Genomic DNA, 27,902 nt, shown 5'->3' with positions numbered 1-27,902 from the left:
TTCAACCCTGATACCTAGAAGAACAGAGTCTGATAAGAACCAGTTTTCACCAGCAATTTGGCCTTGATACATCATACAAAACCCCTTTAATTTTAAACATTACGTTTGCCTTAATTCTACCCAGTTTGACTATATATTGGTCTTCCTGAGCAGAAACTGAACTTCCACTCATCATGTGGGCCTGTTATCTGTCTCTCCTGTCAGGTCTGCATAAAAGTGGATGTAGTTTGTAACTTCTCTAAGACTGTTCTTGAGATTGCCTCTTGAACCCCTTCCTTGCAGCTGCTTGTAATAAAAACCTTTTGATTGGAGGTACATCTATCGCCATTCTAGCAGATGACAACTTTATATTGTAACGGTGTTAAATGGCCATTGTCACAGAAGGGTGTCATCGTGTCTTGGGAAAGTGGGTAAGCTGTTCTCTGATTTTGTGTAGGTTGCATGATAGAATGAACTGTGGGTTCTCCTGAAGGATATGTGCGACCTCAGTCATTCTGAGCCAACTTCATTGTCTTGCATGGCTTCACCTCTTGGCCAGTGCATCTTGTATGAAAGGTAATGAGATACTAATGTACAGAAATAGTGTAGATGAGTGCAAATGATGGTTATGCTGGTATTAAACCTGTTTGCAATGCCTCTGTATGACTCAAGGTTTCAGAGTCCATAACTGGACAGCACAACATTTCGGAATGGCCATTTTGTCCCGTGTATATTGTCGCAGCATGGCAGCAATTCCAACATGACTTCCTGAAACAGGCAATTACACATTACTTTTCCTTTAATGTGAAATGTAGCACTATCACACACTGGGATTACTCTTATGAGTACTTTACTATTGATAGTGGAAGTTTGTATCCTAATGTGTTCACAGCTGTACATTATTTTCATTGATTTATGAATCCAAGACAACGATTATACTAAAACAACGTACTACTAATAAAAAGCCTAATAATACTAATAATATAAGAAAGCTGTACGCTGTTGATATTCACTGTACGTACTCTCTCCTTGCTCTGTGTACGGCATCGGCTATTTGTGACGTCATTGATTCGGCGTTGTCTAGGAGATCGACGCTGCAGCGTCACTCCATTGTTGTCGCAGGTGTGGCAGTGCGGGAGGGGCTGTTGAAGGCGTTCCTCAGTCATTGATTCTGAGCTGCACAGGGGACACATCGAGATGAACTTGCCCTGCAGCAATAGAGAACTGGTTGTCTTGTACATCTTCAGTAAACTCTATCAGAATAACGGCACATGGAAACAGCTGATGCTGGAGGCGGCGTCAGAGCCCACCATGCCAGAGGTAGAGGTTCGCGTCAACCGCGATGTCTTACAGGCGCTGCTGGATTTCGACGACGAGTTCGACGAAATCCATGACTTGGGGGAGCTCGGCACCCGGCTGTATGAGCTGCACGCCTCGCATCTCATGCCCTGCCGCATCTTCGAAACAGTCGCGGATGAGTTTTTCATCGACGGTGTGAGCTGGGCCCGCATTGCGAAGCTGTTTGACATCGCGGGGCTGCTGTGCATGGAAAGTGCGGAGAAGGTGATGAATCCCTCCATTGGCCGCATCGTCAACTTGTTGACCGACCTGCTGGACAACAACCTGAATCACTGGATTCGGAGGCACGGAGGATGGGTAAGTAGAGCAGGATGTGGGGCAGTGTTGGCTGCATTTCCAGGAGTCTGTACATAGGGGGCTGGGCTGGGCTGGCGAGACGTTGCTGTATTACTGTATTGCTCACAGCATGTATGAGTCAGCTGCTACACAGGGTTCAGTCACTTCTCTCTCTTTGTGTGTGTTTGTTTTTTTCAGCTCTGCTATGGTTTGGTACACTGTATAATGTCGACCCAGTCTACTCTCTTAAGACTGCATTCGTGAATGATCTTATAGTATGTAACTGCACCTGCAGTCCAAACCCCAAGGATCAAATACGAATGAGTAGAGGAAAAAAAGTATAAACAGTATGATTCAGTCTCATCAAGATTTATAGAAGGGGTGACTATGACTGCATTAGTTGCCATTAATAGGAAAAGCTGTGTCCTCACTAGTTAGACTGTCAATTTCCACTGCATTACTCACCCAGAGACCTTTGGCTGACCTTCAAGATGTAAACTGAGCATGCTAGATGCAGGACCACTCTAAAATGCATCTCGTTTATGAATGTTCATTTGCAGAAATGCTGTTTTAGTTCAGCTTCACACTGTGTCGGTTCTGAGGTGGCATACAATTACAGATTACAATTAAAAAGCAGTAGAAGAACAAGGCTTTTTTGAGGGGGGTGAAAGTGCTGCAGACAGACCCCTGACTGCATTGACTGATTGTGGGAAACTGGCGAGCTGCAGGGCAAACTACAAATTCCTCAAGAGGATCTTACTTAGAAGAAGAGGAAGATCATATTTAAAGTTCTATATACAAAAATCCCCTTACAAACCAGTCTTTTTCATGTGCGCTTATCTGTTTGGATTACTTCTGTCTGAGATTAATCCCGTGCATGAAGTATTCCCTAACTACCCTGTAAAATGCACCTGATGTCAGTGTACAATGATACCCATTTCTAATTCTTAACTCTTACCCGTGCCCATGCATTCTGTCGAATTTGTTAATATTAATCTTTATAGACAGAATAGATTGTTTTGGCCACAGGGGTGATTCCCAGTTCTCCAAACCTATGCAGCCGAACTCACTTGGTCTAAGACCCTTCTTGAACAAACGCTAATAAGGTTGCCGTTCCCTTCCTCTCCCTCTCTCACACACCTTTGATGTGGTTTTCCATCAGTTTAGGATATTTTACACTAAATAGAAATACAATTAAACAAAAGGCAATGTTTGTCCTAATTAAACCAAGCTCTCAACTTGTTACCGTATGTCTCAAAAAAAGCCCCACTGTGGGGTCCGTGCTACTAGTGTGATTTCCTCCCCTGCAGAGTACAGCTTTAATCCTTAGATATATCAGGCCAAAGATCTACAATGCAATGCATTTTATACTATATCTTTTGTTGTTGTTGCTTACTTTCTAGTAACATTTGCACTTTTTAATAGTTTGTTTCTTTGTGTGTTTTTTTTCTTTTTTAGTGAATAGTAAATATTATGATCGAAATCCTAATCGATTCCTCCATTACCTTGTTCCCCTCCCAACAATAGAACCGCTTTGCAGACCTCTATGGGGAGGAAGCGGCAGAGCGCAGAAAATCAAAAGCGAGTCTCAAGAAGTGGATCCTGGGAGGAGTGACTCTGGTGACGGGGCTGGCAGTGGGCTTTCTGATTGGACGGATGTGGGACTCTGTGATGAGTACTCCAAGTAGGTAGTGTCAGGGCTAAGATGCCAGGGGCCAGATGAGCCAGGCCCACTACACTGCCCAACCACATGCAGAACTCACGCCTACCAGCACCGCAAATGTGTTTGATAAACTGTAACAGGGCTCATATGGTTTGAGCAAGTTACAAGTGGTGTAACCCATGAATATTCTCTGTGTATGCTGTGTGCGTCTCACCGCATAGCGTCTCAGTGTGTAGTGGCTGTGTGCGTCTCACCGCATAGCGTCACACTGTGTAGTGGCTGTGTGCGTCTCACTGCATAGCGTCTCAGTGTGTAGTGGCTGTGTGCGTCTCACTGCATAGCGTCTCAGTGTGTAGTGGCTGTGTGCGTCTCACCGCATAGCGTCACACTGTGTAGTGGCTGTGTGCGTCTCACTGCATAGCGTCACACTGTGTAGTGGCTGTGTGCGTCTCACTGCATAGCGTTTCAGTGTGTAGTGGGTGTGTGCGTCTCACTGCATAACGTCTGTGTGTGGTGGGTGTGTGTGTCTCACTGCACTGCGTCTCAGTGTGTAGTGGGTGTGTGCGTCTCCCTGCATAGCGTCTCAGTGTGTAGTGGATGTGTGCGTCTCACTGCATAGCATCTCAGTGTGTGGTGGGTGTGTGTGTCTCACTGCACTGCGTCTCAGTGTGTAGTGGGTGTGTGCGTCTCCCTGCATAGCGTCTCAGTGTGTAGTAGGTGTGTGCGTCTCTCTGCATAGCGTCTCATTGTGTAGTGGGTGTGTGCGTCTCACAGCATAGCGTCAGACTGTGTAGTGGCTGTGTGCGTCTCACTGCATGACGTCTGTGTGTGGTGGGTGTGTGTGTCTCACTGCATTGCGTCTCAGTGTGTAGTGGGTGTGTGCGTATCACTGCATAGCGTCTCAGTGTGTAGACGGTGTGCGTCTCACTGCATAGCATCACACTGTGTAGTGGGTGTGTGCGTCTCACTGCATAGCGTCTCAGTGTGCAGTGGGTGTGTGCGTCTCACTGCATAGCATCTTTGTGTAGTGGGTGTGTGTGTCTCACTGTGTAGTGGGTGTGTGCATCTCCCTGCATAGCGTCTCAGTGTGTAGTGGGCCGTGTGCGTCTCAGTACATTGCATCTCAGTGTGTAGTGGTTGTGTGCGTCTCACTGCATAGCTTCACACTGTGTATTGGGTGTGTTGAGTCTCACTGCATAGCGTCTCAGTGTGTAGTAGGTGTGTGCGTCTCTCTGCATAGCGTCTCATTGTGTAGTGGGTGTGTGCGTCTCACAGCATAGCGTCAGACTGTGTAGTGGGTGTGTGCGTCTCACTGCATAGCGTCTCAGTGTGCAGTGGGTGTGTGCGTCTCACTGCATAGCATCTTTGTGTAGTGGGTGTGTGTGTCTCACTGTGTGGTGGGTGTGTGCGTCTCACTGCATAGCGTCTCAGTGTGTAGTGGCTGTGTGCGTCTCACCGCATAGCGTCTCAGTGTGTAGTGGCTGTGTGCGTCTCACTGCATAGCATCTCAGTGTGTTGTGCGTGTGTGTGTCTCACTGTGTGGTGGGTGTGTGTGTCTCACTGCATTGCGTCTCAGTGTGTAGTGGGTGTGTGCATCTCCCTGCATAGCGTCTCAGTGTGTAGTGGGCCGTGTGCGTCTCACTGCATAGCGTCTCAGTGTGTGGTGGGTGTGTGTGTCTCACTGCATTGCGTCTCAGTGTGTAGTGGGTGTGTGCGTATCACTGCATAGCGTCTCAGTGTGTAGTAGGTGTGTGCGTCTCTCTGCATAGCGTCTCATTGTGTAGTGGGTGTGTGCGTCTCACAGCATAGCGTCAGACTGTGTAGTGGCTGTGTGCGTCTCACTGCATGACGTCTGTGTGTGGTGGGTGTGTGTGTCTCACTGCATTGCGTCTCAGTGTGTAGTGGGTGTGTGCGTCTCACTGCATAGCGTCTCAGTGTGCAGTGGGTGTGTGCGTCTCACTGCATAGCATCTTTGTGTAGTGGGTGTGTGTGTCTCACTGTGTAGTGGGTGTGTGCATCTCCCTGCATAGCGTCTCAGTGTGTTGTGGGTGTGTGCGTCTCACCGCATAGCGTCAGACTGTGTAGTGGGTGTATGTGTCTCACCGCATAGCGTCTCAGTGTGTAGTGGGTGTGTGCATCTCAGTGTGTAGTGGATGTGTGCGTCTCACTGCATAGCGTCTCAGTGTGTAATGGGTGTGTGCGTCTCACTGCATAGCGTCTCAGTGTGTAGTGGGTGTGTGTGTCTCACTCCATGACGTCTGTGTGTGGTGGGTGTGTGTGTCTCACTGCATAGCATCTCAGTGTGTAGTGGGTGTGTGCGTCTCAGTGTGTAATGGGTGTGTGCGTCTCACTGCATAGCGTCTCAGTGTGTAGTGGGTGTGTGTGTCTCACTCCATGACGTCTGTGTGTGGTGGGTGTGTGTGTCTCAGTGTGTAGTGGGTGTGTGCGTCTCAGTGTTTAGTGGGTGTGTTGCGTCTCACTGCATAGCGTCTCAGTGTGTAGTGGGTGTGTGCGTCTCACTGCATAGCATCACACTGTTTAGTGGGTGTGTTGCGTCTCACTACATAGCGTCTCAGTGTGTAGACGGTGTTTGCGTCTCACTGCATAGCTTCACACTGTGTATTGGGTGTGTTGAGTCTCACTGCATAGCGTCTCAGTGTGTTGTGGGTGTGTGCGTCTCACCGCATAGCGTCAGACTGTGTAGTGGCTGTGTGCGTCTCACCGCATAGCGTCAGACTGTGTAGTGGCTGTGTGCGTCTCACCGCATAGCGTCAGACTGTGTAGTGGCTGTGTGCGTCTCACTGCATAGCATCTCAGTGTGTTGTGCGTGTGTGTGTCTCACTGTGTGGTGGGTGTGTGTGTCTCACTGCATTGCGTCTCAGTGTGTAGTGGGTGTGTGCATCTCCCTGCATAGCGTCTCAGTGTGTAGTGGGCCGTGTGCGTCTCACTACATAGCGTCTCAGTGTGTGGTGGGTGTGTGTGTCTCACTGCATTGCGTCTCAGTGTGTAGTGGGTGTGTGCGTCTCAGTGTGTAATGGGTGTGTGCGTCTCACTGCATAGCGTCTCAGTGTGTAGTGGGTGTGTGTGTCTCACTCCATGACGTCTGTGTGTGGTGGGTGTGTGTGTCTCACTGCATAGCATCTCAGTGTGTAGTGGGTGTGTGCGTCTCAGTGTGTAATGGGTGTGTGCGTCTCACTGCATAGCGTCTCAGTGTGTAGTGGGTGTGTGTGTCTCACTCCATGACGTCTGTGTGTGGTGGGTGTGTGCGTCTCACTGCATAGCGTCTCAGTGTGCAGTGGGTGTGTGCGTCTCACTGCATAGCATCTTTGTGTAGTGGGTGTGTGTGTCTCACTGTGTAGTGGGTGTGTGCATCTCCCTGCATAGCGTCTCAGTGTGTTGTGGGTGTGTGCGTCTCACCGCATAGCGTCAGACTGTGTAGTGGGTGTATGTGTCTCACCGCATAGCGTCTCAGTGTGTAGTGGGTGTGTGCATCTCAGTGTGTAGTGGATGTGTGCGTCTCACTGCATAGCGTCTCAGTGTGTAATGGGTGTGTGCGTCTCACTGCATAGCGTCTCAGTGTGTAGTGGGTGTGTGTGTCTCACTCCATGACGTCTGTGTGTGGTGGGTGTGTGTGTCTCACTGCATAGCATCTCAGTGTGTAGTGGGTGTGTGCGTCTCAGTGTTTAGTGGGTGTGTTGCGTCTCACTGCATAGCGTCTCAGTGTGTAGTGGGTGTGTGCGTCTCACTGCATAGCATCACACTGTTTCGTGGGTGTGTTGCGTCTCACTGCATAGCGTCTCAGTGTGTAGACGGTGTTTGCGTCTCACTGCATAGCTTCACACTGTGTATTGGGTGTGTTGAGTCTCACTGCATAGCGTCTCATTGTGTAGTGGCTGTGTGCGTCTCACCGCATAGCGTCAGACTGTGTAGTGGCTGTGTGCGTCTCACTGCATGACGTCTGTGTGTGGTGGGTGTGTGCGTCTCACCGCATAGCGTCAGACTGTGTAGTGGGTGTGTGCGTCTCACTGCATAGCATCTTTGTGTAGTGGGTGTGTGTGTCTCACTGTGTGGTGGGTGTGTGCGTCTCACTGCATAGCGTCTCAGTGTGTAGTGGCTGTGTGCGTCTCACCGCATAGCGTCTCAGTGTGTAGTGGATGTGTGCGTCTCACTGCATAGCGTCTCAGTGTGTAGTGGGTGTGTGCGTCTCACTGCATAGCGTCTCAGTGTGTAGTGGCTGTGTGCGTCTCACCGCATAGCGTCTCAGTGTGTTGTAGTCGTGTGCGTCTCATTGCATAGCGTCTCAGTGTGTAGTGGGCACGTGCGTCTCATTGCATAGCATCTCAGTGTGTAGTGGGTGTGTGCGTCTCACCGCATATCGTCTCAGTGTATAGTGGGTGTGTGTGTCTCACTGCATTGCGTCTCAGTGTGTAGTGGGTGTGTGCGTCTCACTGCATAGCGTCTCAGTGTGTAGTGGCTGTGTGCGTCTCACCGCATAGCGTCAGACTGTGTAGTGGCTGTGTGCGTCTCACTGCATGACGTCTGTGTGTGGTGGGTGTGTGCGTCTCACCGCATAGCGTCAGACTGTGTAGTGGGTGTGTGCGTCTCACTGCATAGCGTCTCAGTGTGCAGTGGGTGTGTGCGTCTCACTGCATAGCGTCTTTGTGTAGTGGGTGTGTGCGTCTCAGTGTGTAGTGGCTGTGTGCGTCTCAGTGTGTAGTGGGTGTTTGTGTCTCTCTGCATAGCTTCTCTGTGTAGTGGGTGTGTGCGTCTCACAGCATATCGTCTCAGTGTGTTGTGGCTGTGTGCGTCTCACTGCATAGCGTCTCAGTGTGTAGTGGGTGTGTGCATCTCCCTGCATAGCGTCTCAGTGTGTAGTGGGTCGTGTGCGTCTCACTGCATGACATCTGTGTGTGGTGGGTGTGTGTGTCTCACTCCATAGCGCCTCAGTGTGTAGTGGGTGTTTGTGTCTCTCTGCATAGCTTCTCTGTGTAGTGGGCTTGTGCATCTCACTGCATTCCGTCTCAGTGTGTAGTGAGTGTGTGCGTCTCAGTGCGTAGCGTCTCAGTGTGTAGTGGCTGTGTGCGTCTCACTGCATAGCGTCTCAGTGTGTAGTGGGTGTGTGCTTCTCACTGCATTGCGTCTCAGTGTGTAGTGGCTGTGTGCGTCTCACCGCATAGTGTCTCAGTGTGTAGTGGGTGTGTGCGTCTCACTGCATGATGTCTGTGTGTGGTGGGTGTGTGCGTCTCACCGCATAGCGTCAGACTGTGTAGTGGGTGTGTGCGTCTCACTGCATAGCATCTTTGTGTAGTGGGTGTGTGTGTCTCACTGTGTGGTGGGTGTGTGCGTCTCACTGCATAGCGTCTCAGTGTGTAGTGGCTGTGTGCGTCTCACCGCATAGCGTCTCAGTGTGTAGTGGATGTGTGCGTCTCACTGCATAGCGTCTCAGTGTGTAGTGGGTGTGTGCGTCTCACTGCATAGCGTCTCAGTGTGTAGTGGCTGTGTGCGTCTCACCGCATAGCGTCTCAGTGTGTTGTAGTCGTGTGCGTCTCATTGCATAGCGTCTCAGTGTGTAGTGGGCACGTGCGTCTCATTGCATAGCATCTCAGTGTGTAGTGGGTGTGTGCGTCTCACCGCATATCGTCTCAGTGTATAGTGGGTGTGTGTGTCTCACTGCATTGCGTCTCAGTGTGTAGTGGGTGTGTGCGTCTCACTGCATAGCGTCTCAGTGTGTAGACGGTGTGCGTCTCACTGCATAGCATCACATTGTGTAGTGGCTGTGTGCGTCTCACCGCATAGCGTCAGACTGTGTAGTGGCTGTGTGCGTCTCACTGCATGACGTCTGTGTGTGGTGGGTGTGTGCGTCTCACCGCATAGCGTCAGACTGTGTAGTGGGTGTGTGCGTCTCACTGCATAGCGTCTCAGTGTGCAGTGGGTGTGTGCGTCTCACTGCATAGCGTCTTTGTGTAGTGGGTGTGTGTGTCTCACTGTGTGGTGGGTGTGTGCGTCTCACTGCATAGCGTCTCAGTGTGTAGTGGCTGTGTGCGTCTCAGTGTGTAGTGGGTGTTTGTGTCTCTCTGCATAGCTTCTCTGTGTAGTGGGTGTGTGCGTCTCACAGCATATCGTCTCAGTGTGTTGTGGCTGTGTGCGTCTCACTGCATAGCGTCTCAGTGTGTAGTGGGTGTGTGCATCTCCCTGCATAGCGTCTCAGTGTGTAGTGGGTCGTGTGCGTCTCACTGCATGAAATCTGTGTGTGGTGGGTGTGTGTGTCTCACTCCATAGCGCCTCAGTGTGTAGTGGGTGTTTGTGTCTCTCTGCATAGCTTCTCTGTGTAGTGGGCTTGTGCATCTCACTGCATTCCGTCTCAGTGTGTAGTGAGTGTGTGCGTCTCAGTGCGTAGCGTCTCAGTGTGTAGTGGCTGTGTGCGTCTCACTGCATAGCGTCTCAGTGTGTAGTGGGTGTGTGCTTCTCACTGCATTGCGTCTCAGTGTGTAGTGGGTGTGTGCGTATCACTGCATAGTGTCTCAGTGTGTAGTGGGTGTGTGCGTCTCACTGCATGATGTCTGTGTGTGGTGGGTGTGTGTGTCTCTGTGTGTAGTGGGTGTGTGCATCTCCCTGCATAGCGTCTCAGTGTGTAGTGGGCTTGTGCGTCTCACTGCATAGCGTCTCAGTGTGTAGACGGTGTGCGTCTCACTGCATAGCATCACACTGTGTAGTGGGTGTGTGCGTCTCACTGCATAGCGTCTCAGTGTGCAGTGGGTGTGTGCGTCTCACTGCATAGCATCTTTGTGTAGTGGGTGTGTGTGTCTCACTGTGTGGTGGGTGTGTGCGTCTCACTGTATAGCGTCTCAGTGTGTAGTGGCTGTGTGCGTCTCACCGCATAGCGTCTCAGTGTGTAGTGGATGTGTGCGTCTCACTGCATAGCGTCTCAGTGTGTAGTGGGTGTGTGCGTCTCACTGCATAGCGTCTCAGTGTATAGTGGCTGTGTGCGTCTCACCGCATAGCGTCTCAGTGTGTAGTAGGCGTGTGCGTCTCATTGCATAGCGTCTCAGTGTGTAGTGGGTGTGTGCGTCTCACCGCATAGCGTCTCAGTGTATAGTGGGTGTGTGTGTCTCACTGCATAGCGTCGGACTGTGTAGTGGGTGTGTGTTGTCTCACTGCATTGCGTCTCAGTCTGTAGTGGGTGTGTGCTTATCACTGCATAGCGTCTCAGTGTGTAGTGGGTGTGTGCGTCTCACTGCACTGCGTCTCAGTGTGTAGTGGGCGTGTGCGTCTCACTGCATTGCGTCTCAGTGTGTAATGGGTGTGTGTGTCTCACTCCATAGCGCCTCAGTGTGTAGTGGGTGTTTGTGTCTCTCTGCATAGCTTCTCTGTGTAGTGGGCTTGTGCATCTCACTGCATTCCGTCTCAGTGTGTAGTGAGTGTGTGCGTCTCAGTGCGTAGCGTCTCTGTGTGTAGTGGCTGTGTGCGTCTCACTGCATTGCGTCTCAGTGTGTAGTGGGTGTGTGCGTATCACTGCATAGTGTCTCAGTGTGTAGTGGGTGTGTGCGTCTCACTACATGATGTCTGTGTGTGGTGGGTGTGTGTGTCTCTGTGTGTAGTGGGTGTGTGCATCTCCCTGCATAGCGTCTCAGTGTCTAGTGGGCTTGTGCGTCTCACTGCATAGCGTCTCAGTGTGTAGACGGTGTGCGTCTCACTGCATAGCATCACACTGTGTAGTGGGTGTGTGCGTCTCACTGCATAGCGTCTCAGTGTGCAGTGGGTGTGTGCGTCTCACTGCATAGCATCTTTGTGTAGTGGGTGTGTGTGTCTCACTGTGTGGTGGGTGTGTGCGTCTCACTGCATAGCGTCCCAGTGTGTAGTGGCTGTGTGCGTCTCACCGCATAGCGTCTTAGTGTGTAGTGGATGTGTGCGTCTCACTGCATAGCGTCTCAGTGTGTAGTGGGTGTGTGCGTCTCACTGCATAGCGTCTCAGTGTGTAGTGGCTGTGTGCGTCTCACCGCATAGCGTCTCAGTGTGTAGTAGGCGTGTGCGTCTCATTGCATAGCGTCTCAGTGTGTAGTGGGCACGTGCGTCTCATTGCATAGCATCTCAGTGTGTAGTGGGTGTGTGTGTCTCACCGCATAGCGTCTCAGTGTATAGTGGGTGTGTGTGTCTCACTGCATAGCGTCGGACTGTGTAGTGGGTGTGTGTTGTCTCACTGCATAGCGTCTCAGTGTGTATTGGGTGTGTTCGTCTCACTGCATTGCGTCTCAGTCTGTAGTGGGTGTGTGCTTATCACTGCATAGCGTCTCAGTGTGTAGTGGGTGTGTGCGTCTCACTGCACTGCGTCTCAGTGTGTAATGGGTGTGTGCGTCTCACTGCATATCGTCTCAGTGTGTAGTGGGTGTGTGCGTCTCACCGCATAGTGTCTCAGTGTGTAGTGGCTGTGTGCGTCTCACCGCATAGCGTCTCAGTGTGTAGTGGGTCGTGTGCGTCTCACTGCATGACATCTGTGTGTGGTGGGTGTGTGTGTCTCACTCCATAGCGCCTCAGTGTGTAGACGGTGTGCGTCTCACTGCATAGCATCACACTGTGTAGTGGGTGTGTGCGTCTCACTGCATAGCGTCTCAGTGTGCAGTGGGTGTGTGCGTCTCACTGCATAGCATCTTTGTGTAGTGGGTGTGTGTGTCTCACTGTGTGGTGGGTGTGTGCGTCTCACTGCATAGCGTCTCAGTGTGTAGTGGCTGTGTGCGTCTCACCGCATAGCGTCTCAGTGTGTAGTGGGTGTGTGCGTCTCACTGCATAGCGTCTCAGTGTGTAGTGGCTGTGTGCATCTCACCGCATAGCGTCTCAGTGTGTAGTAGGCGTGTGCGTCTCATTGCATAGCGTCTCAGTGTGTAGTGGGCACGTGCGTCTCATTGCATAGCATCTCAGTGTGTAGTGGGTGTGTGCGTCTCACCGCATAGCGTCTCAGTGTATAGTGGGTGTGTGTGTCTCACTGCATAGCGTCGGACTGTGTAGTGGGTGTGTGTTGTCTCACTGCATAGCGTCTCAGTGTGTATTGGGTGTGTTCGTCTCACTGCATTGCGTCTCAGTCTGTAGTGGGTGTGTGCTTATCACTGCATAGCGTCTCAGTGTGTAGTGGGTGTGTGCGTCTCACTGCACTGCGTCTCAGTGTGTAGTGGATGTGTGCGTCTCACTGCATGGCGTCTCAGTGTGTAGTGGGTGTGTGCGTCTCACTGCATAGCGTCTCACCGCATAGCGTCTCAGTGTGTAGTAGGCGTGTGCGTCTCATTGCATAGCGTCTCAGTGTGTAGTGGGCACGTGCGTCTCATTGCATAGCATCTCAGTGTGTAGTGGGTGTGTGCGTCTCACCGCATAGCGTCTCAGTGTATAGTGGGTGTGTGTGTCTCACTGCATAGCGTCGGACTGTGTAGTGGGTGTGTGTTGTCTCACTGCATAGCGTCTCAGTGTGTATTGGGTGTGTTCGTCTCACTGCATTGCGTCTCAGTCTGTAGTGGGTGTGTGCTTATCACTGCATAGCGTCTCAGTGTGTAGTGGGTGTGTGCGTCTCACTGCACTGCGTCTCAGTGTGTAATGGGTGTGTGCGTCTCACTGCATATCGTCTCAGTGTGTAGTGGGTGTGTGCGTCTCACCGCATAGTGTCTCAGTGTGTAGTGGCTGTGTGCGTCTCACCGCATAGCGTCTCAGTGTGTAGTGGGTCGTGTGCGTCTCACTGCATGACATCTGTGTGTGGTGGGTGTGTGTGTCTCACTCCATAGCGCCTCAGTGTGTAGTGGGTGTTTGTGTCTCTCTGCATAGCTTCTCTGTGTAGTGGGCTTGTGCGTCTCACTGCATAGCGTCTCAGTGTGTAGTAGGTGTGTGCGTCTCTCTGCATAGCGTCTCATTGTGTAGTGGGTGTGTGCGTCTCACAGCATAGCGTCAGACTGTGTAGTGGGTGTGTGCGTCTCACTGCATAGCGTCTCAGTGTGCAGTGGGTGTGTGCGTCTCACTGCATAGCGTCTTTGTGTAGTGGGTGTGTGTGTCTCACTGTGTGGTGGGTGTGTGCGTCTCACTGCATAGCGTCTCAGTGTGTAGTGGCTGTGTGCGTCTCAGTGTGTAGTGGGTGTTTGTGTCTCTCTGCATAGCTTCTCTGTGTAGTGGGTGTGTGCGTCTCACAGCATATCGTCTCAGTGTGTTGTGGCTGTGTGCGTCTCACTGCATAGCGTCTCAGTGTGTAGTGGGTGTGTGCATCTCCCTGCATAGCGTCTCAGTGTGTAGTGGGTCGTGTGCGTCTCACTGCATTGCGTCTCAGTGTGTAGTGGGTGTGTGCATCTCCCTGCATAGCGTCTCAGTGTGTAGTGGGTCGTGTGCGTCTCACTGCATGACATCTGTGTGTGGTGGGTGTGTGTGTCTCACTCCATAGCGCCTCAGTGTGTAGTGGGTGTTTGTGTCTCTCTGCATAGCTTCTCTGTGTAGTGGGCTTGTGCATCTCACTGCATTCCGTCTCAGTGTGTAGTGAGTGTGTGCGTCTCAGTGCGTAGCGTCTCAGTGTGTAGTGGCTGTGTGCGTCTCACTGCATAGCGTCTCAGTGTGTAGTGGGTGTGTGCTTCTCACTGCATTGCGTCTCAGTGTGTAGTGGGTGTGTGCGTATCACTGCATAGTGTCTCAGTGTGTAGTGGGTGTGTGCGTCTCACTGCATGATGTCTGTGTGTGGTGGGTGTGTGTGTCTCTGTGTGTAGTGGGTGTGTGCATCTCCCTGCATAGCGTCTCAGTGTGTAGTGGGCTTGTGCGTCTCACTGCATAGCGTCTCAGTGTGTAGACGGTGTGCGTCTCACTGCATAGCATCACACTGTGTAGTGGGTGTGTGCGTCTCACTGCATAGCGTCTCAGTGTGCAGTGGGTGTGTGCGTCTCACTGCATAGCATCTTTGTGTAGTGGGTGTGTGTGTCTCACTGTGTAGTGGCTGTGTGCGTCTCACCGCATAGCGTCTCAGTGTGTAGTGGATGTGTGCGTCTCACTGCATAGCGTCTCAGTGTGTAGTGGGTGTGTGCGTCTCACTGCATAGCGTCTCAGTGTGTAGTGGCTGTGTGCGTCTCACCGCATAGCGTCTCAGTGTGTAGTAGGCGTGTGCGTCTCATTGCATAGCATCTCAGTGTGTAGTGGGTGTGTGCGTCTCACCGCATAGCGTCTCAGTGTATAGTGGGTGTGTGTGTCTCACTGCATAGCGTCGGACTGTGTAGTGGGTGTGTGTTGTCTCACTGCATAGCGTCTCAGTGTGTATTGGGTGTGTGCGTCTCACTGCATTGCGTCTCAGTGTGTAATGGGTGTGTGTGTCTCACTCCATAGCGCCTCAGTGTGTAGTGGGTGTGTGCGTCTCAGTGTGTAGTGGGTGTTTGTGTCTCTCTGCATAGCTTCTCTGTGTAGTGGGCTTGTGCATCTCACTGCATTCCGTCTCAGTGTGTAGTGAGTGTGTGCGTCTCAGTGCGTAGCGTCTCTGTGTGTAGTGGCTGTGTGCGTCTCACTGCATTGCGTCTCAGTGTGTAGTGGGTGTGTGCGTATCACTGCATAGTGTCTCAGTGTGTAGTGGGTGTGTGCGTCTCACTGCATGATGTCTGTGTGTGGTGGGTGTGTGTGTCTCTGTGTTTAGTGGGTGTGTGCATCTCCCTGCATAGCGTCTCAGTGTGTAGTGGGCTTGTGCGTCTCACTGCATAGCGTCTCAGTGTGTAGACGGTGTGCGTCTCACTGCATAGCATCACACTGTGTAGTGGGTGTGTGCGTCTCACTGCATAGCGTCTCAGTGTGCAGTGGGTGTGTGCGTCTCACTGCATAGCATCTTTGTGTAGTGGGTGTGTGTGTCTCACTGTGTGGTGGGTGTGTGCGTCTCACCGCATAGCGTCTCAGTGTGTAGTGGATGTGTGCGTCTCACTGCATAGCGTCTCAGTGTGTAGTGGGTGTGTGCGTCTCACTGCATAGCGTCTCAGTGTGTAGTGGCTGTGTGCGTCTCACCGCATAGCGTCTCAGTGTGTAGTAGGCGTGTGCGTCTCATTGCATAGCGTCTCAGTGTGTAGTGGGCACGTGCGTCTCATTGCATAGCATCTCAGTGTGTAGTGGGTGTGTGCGTCTCACCGCATAGCGTCTCAGTGTATAGTGGGTGTGTGTGTCTCACTGCATAGCGTCGGACTGTGTAGTGGGTGTGTGTTGTCTCACTGCATAGCGTCTCAGTGTGTATTGGGTGTGTTCGTCTCACTGCATTGCGTCTCAGTCTGTAGTGGGTGTGTGCTTATCACTGCATAGCGTCTCAGTGTGTAGTGGGTGTGTGCGTCTCACTGCACTGCGTCTCAGTGTGTAATGGGTGTGTGCGTCTCACTGCATATCGTCTCAGTGTGTAGTGGGTGTGTGCGTCTCACCGCATAGTGTCTCAGTGTGTAGTGGCTGTGTGCGTCTCACCGCATAGCGTCTCAGTGTGTAGTGGGTCGTGTGCGTCTCACTGCATGACATCTGTGTGTGGTGGGTGTGTGTGTCTCACTCCATAGCGCCTCAGTGTGTAGTGGGTGTTTGTGTCTCTCTGCATAGCTTCTCTGTGTAGTGGGCTTGTGCGTCTCACTGCATAGCGTCTCAGTGTGTAGTAGGTGTGTGCGTCTCTCTGCATAGCGTCTCATTGTGTAGTGGGTGTGTGCGTCTCACAGCATAGCGTCAGACTGTGTAGTGGGTGTGTGCGTCTCACCGCATAGCGTCTCAGTGTGTAGTGGGTGTGTGCGTCTCACTGCATAGCGTCTCAGTGTGTAGTGGCTGTGTGCATCTCACCGCATAGCGTCTCAGTGTGTAGTAGGCGTGTGCGTCTCATTGCATAGCGTCTCAGTGTGTAGTGGGCACGTGCGTCTCATTGCATAGCATCTCAGTGTGTAGTGGGTGTGTGCGTCTCACCGCATAGCGTCTCAGTGTATAGTGGGTGTGTGTGTCTCACTGCATAGCGTCGGACTGTGTAGTGGGTGTGTGTTGTCTCACTGCATAGCGTCTCAGTGTGTATTGGGTGTGTTCGTCTCACTGCATAGCGTCTCAGTGTGTAGTGGGTGTGTGCGTCTCACTGCACTGCGTCTCAGTGTGTAGTGGATGTGTGCGTCTCACTGCATAGCGTCTCAGTGTGTAGTGGGTGTGTGCGTCTCACTGCATAGCGTCTCAGTGTGTAGTGGCTGTGTGCGTCTCACCGCATAGCGTCTCAGTGTGTAGTAGGCGTGTGCGTCTCATTGCATAGCGTCTCAGTGTGTAGTGGGCACGTGCGTCTCATTGCATAGCATCTCAGTGTGTAGTGGGTGTGTGCGTCTCACCGCATAGCGTCTCAGTGTATAGTGGGTGTGTGTGTCTCACTGCATAGCGTCGGACTGTGTAGTGGGTGTGTGTTGTCTCACTGCATAGCGTCTCAGTGTGTATTGGGTGTGTTCGTCTCACTGCATTGCGTCTCAGTCTGTAGTGGGTGTGTGCTTATCACTGCATAGCGTCTCAGTGTGTAGTGGGTGTGTGCGTCTCACTGCACTGCGTCTCAGTGTGTAATGGGTGTGTGCGTCTCACTGCATATCGTCTCAGTGTGTAGTGGGTGTGTGCGTCTCACCGCATAGTGTCTCAGTGTGTAGTGGCTGTGTGCGTCTCACCGCATAGCGTCTCAGTGTGTAGTGGGTCGTGTGCGTCTCACTGCATGACATCTGTGTGTGGTGGGTGTGTGTGTCTCACTCCATAGCGCCTCAGTGTGTAGTGGGTGTTTGTGTCTCTCTGCATAGCTTCTCTGTGTAGTGGGCTTGTGCGTCTCACTGCATAGCGTCTCAGTGTGTAGTAGGTGTGTGCGTCTCTCTGCATAGCGTCTCATTGTGTAGTGGGTGTGTGCGTCTCACAGCATAGCGTCAGACTGTGTAGTGGGTGTGTGCGTCTCACTGCATAGCGTCTCAGTGTGCAGTGGGTGTGTGCGTCTCACTGCATAGCATCTTTGTGTAGTGGGTGTGTGTGTCTCACTGTGTGGTGGGTGTGTGCGTCTCACTGCATAGCGTCTCAGTGTGTAGTGGCTGTGTGCGTCTCACCGCATAGCGTCTCAGTGTGTAGTGGGTGTGTGCGTCTCAGTGCATAGCGTCTCAGTGTGTAGTGGCTGTGTGCATCTCACCGCATAGCGTCTCAGTGTGTAGTAGGCGTGTGCGTCTCATTGCATAGCGTCTCAGTGTGTAGTGGGCACGTGCGTCTCATTGCATAGCATCTCAGTGTGTAGTGGGTGTGTGCGTCTCACCGCATAGCGTCTCAGTGTATAGTGGGTGTGTGTGTCTCACCGCATAGCGTCTCAGTGTATAGTGGGTGTGTGTGTCTCACCGCATAGCGTCTCAGTGTATAGTGGGTGTGTGTGTCTCACTGCATAGCGTCGGACTGTGTAGTGGGTGTGTGTTGTCTCACTGCATAGCGTCTCAGTGTGTATTGGGTGTGTTCGTCTCACTGCATTGCGTCTCAGTCTGTAGTGGGTGTGTGCTTATCACTGCATAGCGTCTCAGTGTGTAGTGGGTGTGTGCGTCTCACTGCACTGCGTCTCAGTGTGTAATGGGTGTGTGCGTCTCACTGCATATCGTCTCAGTGTGTAGTGGGTGTGTGCGTCTCACCGCATAGTGTCTCAGTGTGTAGTGGCTGTGTGCGTCTCACCGCATAGCGTCTCAGTGTGTAGTGGGTGTGTGCATCTCACTGCACAGCATCTCAGTGTGTAATTGGTGTGTGCGTCTCACTGCATAGCGTCTAAGTGTGTAGTGGGTGTGTGCGTGTCTCTGCATAGCGTCTCAACGTGTAGTCGTTGTGTGCATCTCGCTGCATAGCATCTCAGTGTGTAGTGGGTGTGTGCGTCTCAGTGTGTAGTGGGTGTGTGTGTCTCACTCCATAGCGCCTCAGTGTGTAGTGGGTGTTTGTGTCTCTCTGCATAGCTTCTCTGTGTAGTGGGTGTGTGCGTCTCACAGCATATCGTCTCAGTGTGTTGTGGCTGTGTGCGTCTCACTGCATAGCGTCTCAGTGTGTAGTGGGTGTGTGCATCTCCCTGCATAGCGTCTCAGTGTGTAGTGGGTCGTGTGCGTCTCACTGCATGACATCTGTGTGTGGTGGGTGTGTGTGTCTCACTCCATAGCGCCTCAGTGTGTAGTGGGTGTTTGTGTCTCTCTGCATAGCGTCTCAGTGTGTAGTGGGTCGTGTGCGTCTCACTGCATGACATCTGTGTGTGGTGGGTGTGTGTGTCTCACTCCATAGCGTCTCAGTGTGTAGTGGGTGTGTGCATCTCCCTGCATAGCGTCTCAGTGTGTAGTGGGTCGTGTGCGTCTCACTGCATGACATCTGTGTGTGGTGGGTGTGTGTGTCTCACTCCATAGCGTCTCAGTGTGTAGTGGCTGTGTGCGTCTCACTGCATAGTGTCTCAGTGTGTAGTGGGTGTGTGCGTCTCACTGCATGATGTCTGTGTGTGGTGGGTGTGTGTGTCTCTGTGTGTAGTGGGTGTGTGCATCTCCCTGCATAGCGTCTCAGTGTGTAGTGGGCTTGTGCATCTCACTGCATTGCGTCTCAGTGTGTAGTGAGTGTGTGCGTCTCAGTGCATAGCGTCTCAGTGTGTAGTGGCTGTGTGCGTCTCACTGCATAGCGTCTCAGTGTGTAGTGGGTGTGTGCTTCTCACTGCATTGCGTCTCATAGTGTAGTGGGTGTGTGTGTCTCACTGTATAGCGTCTCGGTGCGTCTTACTCTATACGAATTTGTTGTAACCCCTCAGAAAAAATCATTACGATGTGAAGCCTTCTGTGTCTGGCTTAACACTCTATTACTGTTTTGGGCACTATTCGTGTCAAACATAAATATACAAATGCACTTTTGTGCACGAAATACACATTTTGTTCTATGAAATTAACAGTATCTGTTTGTGGGTCCAAATGCACTTATTGTGCCCATAATTTAAATTTCATGCACATACTGTTTATTTTGTGTACTTATTGAATGCTTAGCAATTCTGTGGATGAAAATTAAAATGTACTTTGCCTTCTGTGAATGGAATGAGCACCCTGGTATGCATTATGTACATGAAATGATATCAGGAAAAATACATTTTGTGGATTAAATAAAAACCCTCATTTATCATTTTGTCCATTAAATGAATTGCAGATATTGTTAATTTTGTGCATGAAATGTGTATTTTGTGCACAATACTGCTTTCATGCATGGACTTACACCGATCAGCCATAACATTATGACCACTGACAGGTGAAGTGAATAACACTGATAATCTTGTTATCATGGCACTTGTCAGTGGGTGGGATATATTAGGCAGCAAGTGAACATTTTGTCTTCAAAGTTGATGTGTTAGAAGCAGGAAAAATGGGCAAGCGTAAGGATCAGAGCGACTTTGACAAGGGCCAAATTGTGATGGCTAGACGACTGGGTCAGAGCATCTCCAAAACTGCAGCTCTTGTGGGGTTTTCCCGGTCTGCAGTGCTCAGTACCTATCAAATGTGGTCCAAGGAAGGAAAAGCGGTGAACCGGCGATACAGGGTCATGGGCGAGCAAGGCTCACTGATGCACGTGGGGAGCAAAGGCTGGCCCGTTGTGGTCCAATCCAACAGACGAGCTAGTGTAGCTCAAATTGCTGAAAAAGTGAATGCTGGTTCTGATAGAAAGGTGTAAGAACACACAGTGCATCGCTGTTTTGCGAATGGGGCTGCGTAGCCGCAGACCAGTCAGGGGGCCCATGCTGACCCCTGTCCACTGCCGAAAATGCCTACAATAAGCACATGAGCATCAGAACTGGACCTCGGAGCAATGGAAGAAGGTGGCCTGGTCTGATGAATCACGAGTTCACGGTGTTGACTTGGCCTCCAAATTCCCCAGATCTCAATCCAATCGAGCATCTGTGGGATGTGCTGGACAAACAAGTCCGATCCATGGAGGCCCCACCTCGCAACTTACAGGACTTAAAGGATCTGCTGCTAACGTCTTGGTGCCAGATACCACAGCACACCTTCAGAGGTCTAGTAGAGTCCATGCCTCGACGGGTCAGGGCTGTTTTGGCGGCAAAAGAGGGGGACTTACACAATATTAGGCAGGTGGTCATAATGTTATGGCTGATCGGTGTATGTATGTCACAATCGGTGCCCCATACAGTAGAGCAGGGGTGTCCAACCCTGGTCCTGGGGAGCTTCTGCCAGCCTTGTATCACATGGAAGTATTTCCTTCAGATCAATGAAGCAGGTGTTGTGGTAAATTCAGTCCTTTAGAAACTATTGGAGCAAATATCTGAATACCTGCAGCCTCCTGAGGTAATTATTCCCTTGGTTGACTTGCTTAATTGATTAATCACTCACATGTGTTCCCAGTATTTATAAATTGATGATTTAGGGTGACCTATGAGACCTATTTTTCTGACCAATAATAATTCAAAGGATGAGAGAAAGAAATGGTTAAGAGCGAATATAAACCTGAAGTGTAAGTGTTTTGAGTTACATTGCGGTGTGCTTAGATCTTCTCTCACCCGGAGAGTTCCAACCTGTTCCACTGATCAGCTGATAACAGACCGCAAAAGTTGCCTACACTTATCAAAGTGTGACCTCTCCCTATGTAGAAAGTCTGAGAGGAGCCTGTGATCATTTTGAGTCTACTATTCTCCTTTCTGTAATAAACACTACCTGCAGAGCATAAGAATGAAAAGTGGGCTAAAAGTAGTTTTTTCGCTGTTATTGTTTGTGTTCTGTTTGCGTTTCTGTTTTGGCTTGTTTTTACATATGTCATTAAAACAAATGTTGGTTTTGTCTTCGAAACCACCACATGCTCTCAGTCTGATGGTTAATATTAAACAGCATGTTACAATAATATATATAGTTTTATGTTGCTACTTAAATGTTGATTATTATTTTAAAAAAATTGAGTTCTCCATCTGCAGTGGATGGAGAAGGCTGGAGAAGAGGACTCTTATTGTTCTATTACTTTTCTTAAAACCAACAGATTTTTAAACTTTTGTTTGTAGAATGACCTCGGAAGGGGGCCTTTCTCACTAGTCCTGTATTTCTGGAGATTTCCTCCTGATACAACAGGATTTTTTTTCTCCCACCATTACTGTGGAGAATATTTATTTAATTTTTAACTTCTGTGCCATATAACAATAAATACAACTTTAAAAGTTCAAACAAATCTTGACTCTGTTCCTTATTTTAGTCAAAAAGTCAGTTTGTACCCCTTTTACTGATTTTAAAATATTTTTCACAAGAATGGCTAAAATACACCAGCAGGCAAAACCTGTTGTTGTTTAAGAAAAACAAATACATGTATATGTTAAATATAAATAGTTTAAATCGAAAGTGCTGCATGAGTCTTCTCCAGCCCTGATTTGGAGACGATGTAAGGACGTCTCAGTGGCATCAAAGGTTGCATTCTTGTTGCGCAGATTTCCGCAGTTCTGCACACATTTGCAGAATCCCACCGATCCTATTGGTGGAGCAGCGCAGATCCGCAGGCCTAACTATACAAGAAGTGGAAGGCCTTGGCTGCAGGGTGTCACACGTTTACAGCACTTGTAAATCCCGGGACTGCTACCCATCTTGCTGAAGAGGTTAAGGGAGACTCAATCTCCTTGGACTGACACACGGGGAGGCGCAGACGCAGACGCAGACGCAGACGCAGTGGCGTGTCGTGACCTCTTCCACCTGAGGGGCGCTCAGCGGGCAGCATGGCCAGGACAGACCCGCTATCTGCCGAAAGTGAGGGCCGCAGACCTGGGCGTGATGGTGGGAGACGTCCCGGACAACCGCGTCAGAAACCCCTCTGGACTGTCTCGTCTGTCCAGCTACTGTCCATCCCATCCCGCGGTGCTCGGACCTTTCACATTTGATTAGATATAGGAAGATATTTGCATACGAGCCTTTCTTATTTATAGATGTATAAACTGATATTTCCAGCTGTACAGCAGGGTTATATTACTGTAAGTGCGTAAACAGTGCCAAGCCTGGATCCAGCTCGGTTTCCCTGATGTAACCAGGATGCTCCGCCTTGAAAAGGAGGACTTTCAGTTACGTATTTTAAAATCTTGTTACGACACCGAGGGGATGGAGACACCGTGTTCATAAACAAGTCAAAGCCCGCATCTGTGGACAGCAACGGGCCAGTAACCGTATACATCGGATAACTTGTGTCATATTGTCCAGGTAATGTCCAGCCTCCTAAATTCACTCCTTAACACGCATGCACCTTTGCTTGGCTTTTTATTTCTGTACTTTATTATCAGTTTTGATATTTACTTGTTGTATGTATCTGGTTATCGGTGCTCAAGAACTCGTTGCAAACATCGAAATGACATACTAGTTATGGTCTTCAATCTAAATACCCATGTGTTCAAGATTTTGCTGTGCATTTAACAACAATGTGTGGCATAAAAGCAGGAATAAAGAAATGAGATGTTCAGAGCAGAGGGGGTGGGGAAGCCTTTGTAATATTCCCATGGTTGTTTGTTTTGAGTGCAGACTTTTCAAATGATAGTTTAGGTAAGGACAGTCGGTGGTTAACAGCTGATCGCCCTTTCCTGTTCAAATCTAGTTATAGCTGTGTGGGACAGGCGTCAGATAACTGGTGACATGCCCGGGCAGACGTGAAATGCAATCTGTCCACAATGTTTTTATTTAGTTATGCAATGTTTTATTATATTCAAAGTCAACAGCTGCTTATATACTGATATACCTTCAATGAAAAACCTCTGACACAGCTCCCCAAACAATCCTAAAGTTTGAGATTTAGACATATTCATATACTTTATTTTACGACTATTACCACAACATCAAAACGATACAGATGTTAAGGTCATGCACATCTTGTCTACAGCCTTGCTTTTAAAGGGCAAGGTTTTCATCCACTCCATCCTGCAACAAGTAACTACAATGTTGTTGCAGTTCTGGGAGGAAATCTAAATAGTCGTGACGGCGTAGACGTGGTGTGGAACAAAATAAGTGCTTGTGCAATAACTGTTTCACACGGGTGAGCATAGAGTTGCGTACACTGAAAAGCCTTTGTGCAACACTGAACTGGGTTAGTTCTTGTCCTGGACATTTGATGATGATGATGGCTAATATACAGGATGGTTTTTTTGTAGGTGGGTTTGTAAGTTCACAATGGCAGCCCAAGCTTGAGCCTGTCTGGAAAAACAGACGACAAACCAATGGCAACTGCCCATGCTGAGGCAGCTTACAGTCAAACTGGCCTTTAACACTGCCACACTAACACTGTTAATGAGTTTGAGTAAAGTGGTGTAAATAAAGGGATGGTTAGTGCAACAACGTGAGGTTCAAAAATGGAATGTGTGGTAACAAGATGAAGTGTGCAGAGGTTGCATTTTTAATTCTTCACTATTTTGCCAGCAATGATGGTCCAAAAGAGAAACTATCATTACAGAGAAAGTGTAAAGAAAGAAAACTAGCACGTTTCTACGTATGAAAGCCCAATCAGTATTACATTTGGGAAACAGTGCAATTGAAGACCTAATTGTGATTAGGAAACAAATCTAGAAATCTACAAAGCCTTAATTGAACTAGTCAGTCAAAGGAGAAATACATTTTCAAAATGTGTATGAGATGTGTATGACACTTTTCTTCACTTTAACGTGATTTGGATTTGTTATGAGAGAAAAAACACTGTATATGTAGTTGGTGGAAGACCGGTAATAACACAGTAGGAAAATCTAAGTGCAGATATTAATAACCTGGATTATATATATAGTTATAAATTAAGTTCATGGGAAATAAAAGCCATGAAACAGTCTGTTCCTGTATTTATATATATTTTTTTTCACATGCTAAATCTGGATTGGAAGTTTAAAGAGCATTTAAAAATAGCCAACAAGAAAAAAATGACACTGTATCACTTTTCAGCTTGGCGGCTGCCAAGTGTCTGTTATTCTTGAAATCTATCTTGAATATCCTGACAGGCCTAAATAATTGTATGTAGTACAGGGCAATCAAGGCAATTAAGAATGAACATATTCCCAGCATATTACCATTGACACATAAGCATTTAACAGATTCAAATTTTCGGTTTATCTTGGGATATATTGTGGAAGTTTTATAAGCATATATTTATAAAGCAATCAGAGAATATATTCAAATGTATGCCTGTTTACAAGGTTACCACTAGGTGGCGACAAAAAAGTGTAAAAATATATTTTTTTGTTTGTAAATATGGCTTATTTAATAAGTATATATTAAGTCAGTAGGCACTAGCAACTAGTTATGCTTTCACTATAGTCTTACTCTCATTTTCTTTAATACAATGTAAACACAGAGAGGATTTTAATATTACCTAAAATGTTTTTCCAGAATCTAGATTCTGCTTTGACAGCCTGTAATTAGTGAAAGAGCAGGAGAGCCAGGGTGGGTAACTATGTATGGTCTATTTTCAGTGCAGAATATTTCATTTGATCAATAAAAAAAGAATTAGTTCATACTTTGTGCCTGTGATGTGTGTTTATATATATATGTATATGTATGTTTTTTGTTTGTTTTTTAAGTGACAGAACTGAAAGCAGACCAGAAGAAAATATTACGATACAATGTTTGGAAAAATTGCCAACCTGTTCCTTGGCAACAGGAATGACAACCCAAATGACAAGTGTGATGTTTCAGAGGAATTCTTTGAATTTGAGGAGGGAGGGTGGGTTATTGTCACCTTTCAGGGTGAGTAAACGGATACTTGACCCATGTGTTTTTCATTAAACCAAAAAAGATAGAGGAGAATAAAGGAATAGTTCAAACAGTTTCCCTTTTTAATTTAAATGTATAAAACATGTTTTATTGTATTTTAGCAGTCATTTAACCAGGTTGGGTTAATACATTTAAGTCTCTGGCCTAACTGATGTAGTTATTGGACTAAGCTTTATTAAATATTTCATATAAACCCAGGCCTTTAATACTAATACCTCCTTGTGTTTTATTCAAAATAATTGAAGATCTCCCACTTCCCTGTATTCCATGTGGGGGATTTTACTTTAATTAGTGTTAAGCCCATTTGTTTGGAATGCTAAAATAAATAACTTGTGAATTATTTCACAAGTTAAGTTCACCTGTCATTTTTACTACAGAAGCAACAGTACTTGAAAAGAAACAGAGTTGCACAATTTTGGCAGTGTCAGGATGCCAAAGATGTTCACATGCAGGGGACGCAGCATTTTGCAGGACTTCAGGTGTGATATTGCTGAATTAATGTTATTTATGTGGAAAGCACAACTTTTGATTTTTCATGAGCAGAGAAAGATCCACTGGAGCAACCAGAGATCAACCCCTTGGAGAACCTACTGATTGAGCATCCTAGTATGTCGGTGTACAACCTGAGAGACTGGGGAAGTGATGAAGAGGACCTGAACTCTGAGGAGGAAGATGAAGATTCATCAAGGTCTGTAAATGTACAACCATTCACAGAAAACCATTATGAATTAAATAATAATATTGGTAACTGCATGTACTCTCCTTTGCATGTGTTAGGATGTGTTTAATCTGTTCATTGACATCTTTGCTGTCTGTATTAGATGGCAGTGGGTGCAAGTGCTCTGAAACTGTCACCACATGGAAAAGAGGCTATCAAAAGGACCTCAGGGCATTGAAGCCAGGGTTATATCAGTTTTGTTTAATTTGAAAGTCATGATGTTTGCCATCCACTGTCATCCCTGCAGACTTGTCCAGGTGGGACGTTTCATTCCGTGGCGGTTGAGCATGTGGGAAGTTTCTGTGGAGAAAGACAGTCCCCTGCACTGTATCCGCAGGGCCAGGCAGCACAGTGAGCACAGGAAGCTGAGCCGCGGTCACCTCTGCAGGCAGAATCGCTGCAAGAAGCGCTACTCTCCAAGAGAGAAGCACTACGGCTGCTTCAAGCAACCCTGCCAACGCATTTATAACTACTGAGAACTGGAGCTGGGAGAGAAATTGGGGATTTAGATGAGACGGCAATGTATAATTGATTTGTTTATAAATGCATATAAACCTGTATATTTTCAACAAAAGTCATAAATCATGTTCATACTTTCTGTATTCCAAGGTACAGTGTAATTTGCCTGTTTTGTGTTTGAACTAATGCAAAATATACTGTACCATCTGTACAGTTTCATAACTACTTGATATTACTGACAAGCTTAGAGAACACATGGCCACTAAGAACTAAAACCAGAAAAAATTATAAATATTCAGTGTTGACTCTCTCTATCTATACACAATAAATATATATATATATATATATATATATATATATATATATATATAAACTTATTTTATTATTACATGTGAAAACGAAACTACACCTATAGAATCATATAAATTGCTACCTAACTTGCATGTACAACCTGTTTTAGGAAATTACTTGATAAAGAATGACAGTGCTGCCTACAGGTGGTATTGTAACAGGTAACATGTTTCAGTGTTGTAGTTGACTACAACTGGCTGAACTTGTCTTATTTTCCATTTCAGTGGTCTCTTGACTACAAGAAGAAATCCAAAGTGCCTAATACATTAAATAATTAGGAATAGTCTCATCACGGAATATTGGGAATGCTAATTGTACACATTGAGCATAGCACATATTTAACACGATTTTAGATGCAGGAACAAAACTTCTCTGCACACTTTTCTATCAGTATAAAATGGCGAATGGAATTGTGCTCGGCAGCAAACGCAGGACTCACTACATCACTTTCATTTTGATTTACATTTTCACCACAGTCAGGAACTCAAGTGATATGCACCTCAAAGGAATTACAGATCATTTTGACAATTATTTTTAAATGTCACAATGCAAGACACAATTAAATTCAACTGAAAGAAGATTGTGTGCACAACTATAGTGTACCAGCTGTATCATAAAAATTACAACAGGTATTGCACAGATATGATTTGTGAATTTTAAAACTGCAAATTAAGGCTTTCAACTTTGCCAATTGTTTTAATCTGTTACACACTAGCATTATGAGGATTTATGAAAATTAAAGAAGACCTGCATATTCCCATATATTTATACATTTAAAGTCCTGTAATTCATAGTACTGAAAAAACATCCCTTTAGGTTGGTTTTTTTCTAAGCAAAACTTTATACTGTTTAGTTTTGACATGGGAGTACCCTTCAGAATAGTTTTGGTTCATTCTAGTACCATTTATCAGTTGTTTTTCGAGCTGAAGACCATTCTACATTACAATACTGTAGGTTTGGTATATAACAAAATAATATATATCTATACTTAAAAGTAGATGTACAGGTGTGTTTCTTCTTTGGGACATAATTGTTCAAATGTAGCTGTATTCACATATAGAAAACCTTGATATGTTGCTGCACGTGTAATATTATTTTTGTTCTTCAGCTGTTAGCGTGCAATCATTGCTGTACTATTAGATAGTACAGACAGACTGTCAAGAGTGCATGTGTTTTGCCTGAATTTGCTGTTAGGAATATGAATGGAAGAGAAAGCTTTCACTTGTGACATTGTGGTTATTTAGTTTTTTTATTCTATTACAATAGCACTGTATTTTAAATGGATGTTACTTAAATGTGTTGTTCTACTATATTTATAGACTCCAAAATCAGTTTGTAAAAATGTTAACAATACTTTTTTTAGCATAGAATGGGGGTGGTATAAAAATTTTGAGTA

At 47.6% G+C, this 27,902-nt stretch overlaps 2 protein-coding genes across 2 annotated transcripts; both read left to right on the top strand.

Moving 5' to 3' along the window:
• The first annotated feature begins 1,176 nt into the window (after positions 1–1,176).
• Positions 1,177–3,306, top strand: LOC136758211 (bcl-2-like protein 1). Its single transcript, XM_066712481.1, has 2 exons — positions 1,177–1,635; positions 3,142–3,306. Exons 1-2 carry the CDS (start codon positions 1,177–1,179, stop codon positions 3,304–3,306), a joined length of 624 nt encoding a protein of 207 aa, XP_066568578.1.
• Positions 3,307–21,962: 18,656 nt separating this feature from the next.
• LOC136758925 (tumor protein p53-inducible nuclear protein 2) lies at positions 21,963–27,752 on the top strand. The gene is made up of 4 exons (XM_066713686.1): positions 21,963–22,437; positions 24,786–24,951; positions 25,522–25,666; positions 25,944–27,752. Exons 2-4 carry the CDS (start codon positions 24,828–24,830, stop codon positions 26,170–26,172), a joined length of 498 nt encoding a protein of 165 aa, XP_066569783.1. The 5' UTR covers positions 21,963–22,437; positions 24,786–24,827; the 3' UTR covers positions 26,173–27,752.
• The last annotated feature ends 150 nt before the right edge of the window (positions 27,753–27,902 follow it).

The sequence above is a fragment of the Amia ocellicauda genome, chromosome 9 (genome assembly GCF_036373705.1).
Source record: "Amia ocellicauda isolate fAmiCal2 chromosome 9, fAmiCal2.hap1, whole genome shotgun sequence".
NCBI classification, from domain to species: Eukaryota; Metazoa; Chordata; class Actinopteri; order Amiiformes; family Amiidae; genus Amia; species Amia ocellicauda.
The sequence above is the reverse complement of the archived record's forward strand: the minus strand, read 5'-3'. Positions and strand labels throughout refer to the sequence as shown.

Bases quoted from the DNA above. Each gene is read 5' to 3' on its own strand.
- LOC136758925 (XM_066713686.1), top strand. From the start codon at position 24,828: ATGTTTGGAAAAATTGCCAACCTGTTCCTTGGCAACAGGAATGACAAC. The intron at 24,952-25,521 runs GTGAGTAAACGG...TTTCATGAGCAG, and splicing joins GGTTATTGTCACCTTTCAGG to AGAAAGATCCACTGGAGCAA. The intron at 25,667-25,943 runs GTCTGTAAATGT...TCATCCCTGCAG, and splicing joins GAAGATGAAGATTCATCAAG to ACTTGTCCAGGTGGGACGTT.
- LOC136758211 (XM_066712481.1), top strand. From the start codon at position 1,177: ATGAACTTGCCCTGCAGCAATAGAGAACTGGTTGTCTTGTACATCTTC. The intron at 1,636-3,141 runs GTAAGTAGAGCA...TCCCAACAATAG, and splicing joins TTCGGAGGCACGGAGGATGG to AACCGCTTTGCAGACCTCTA.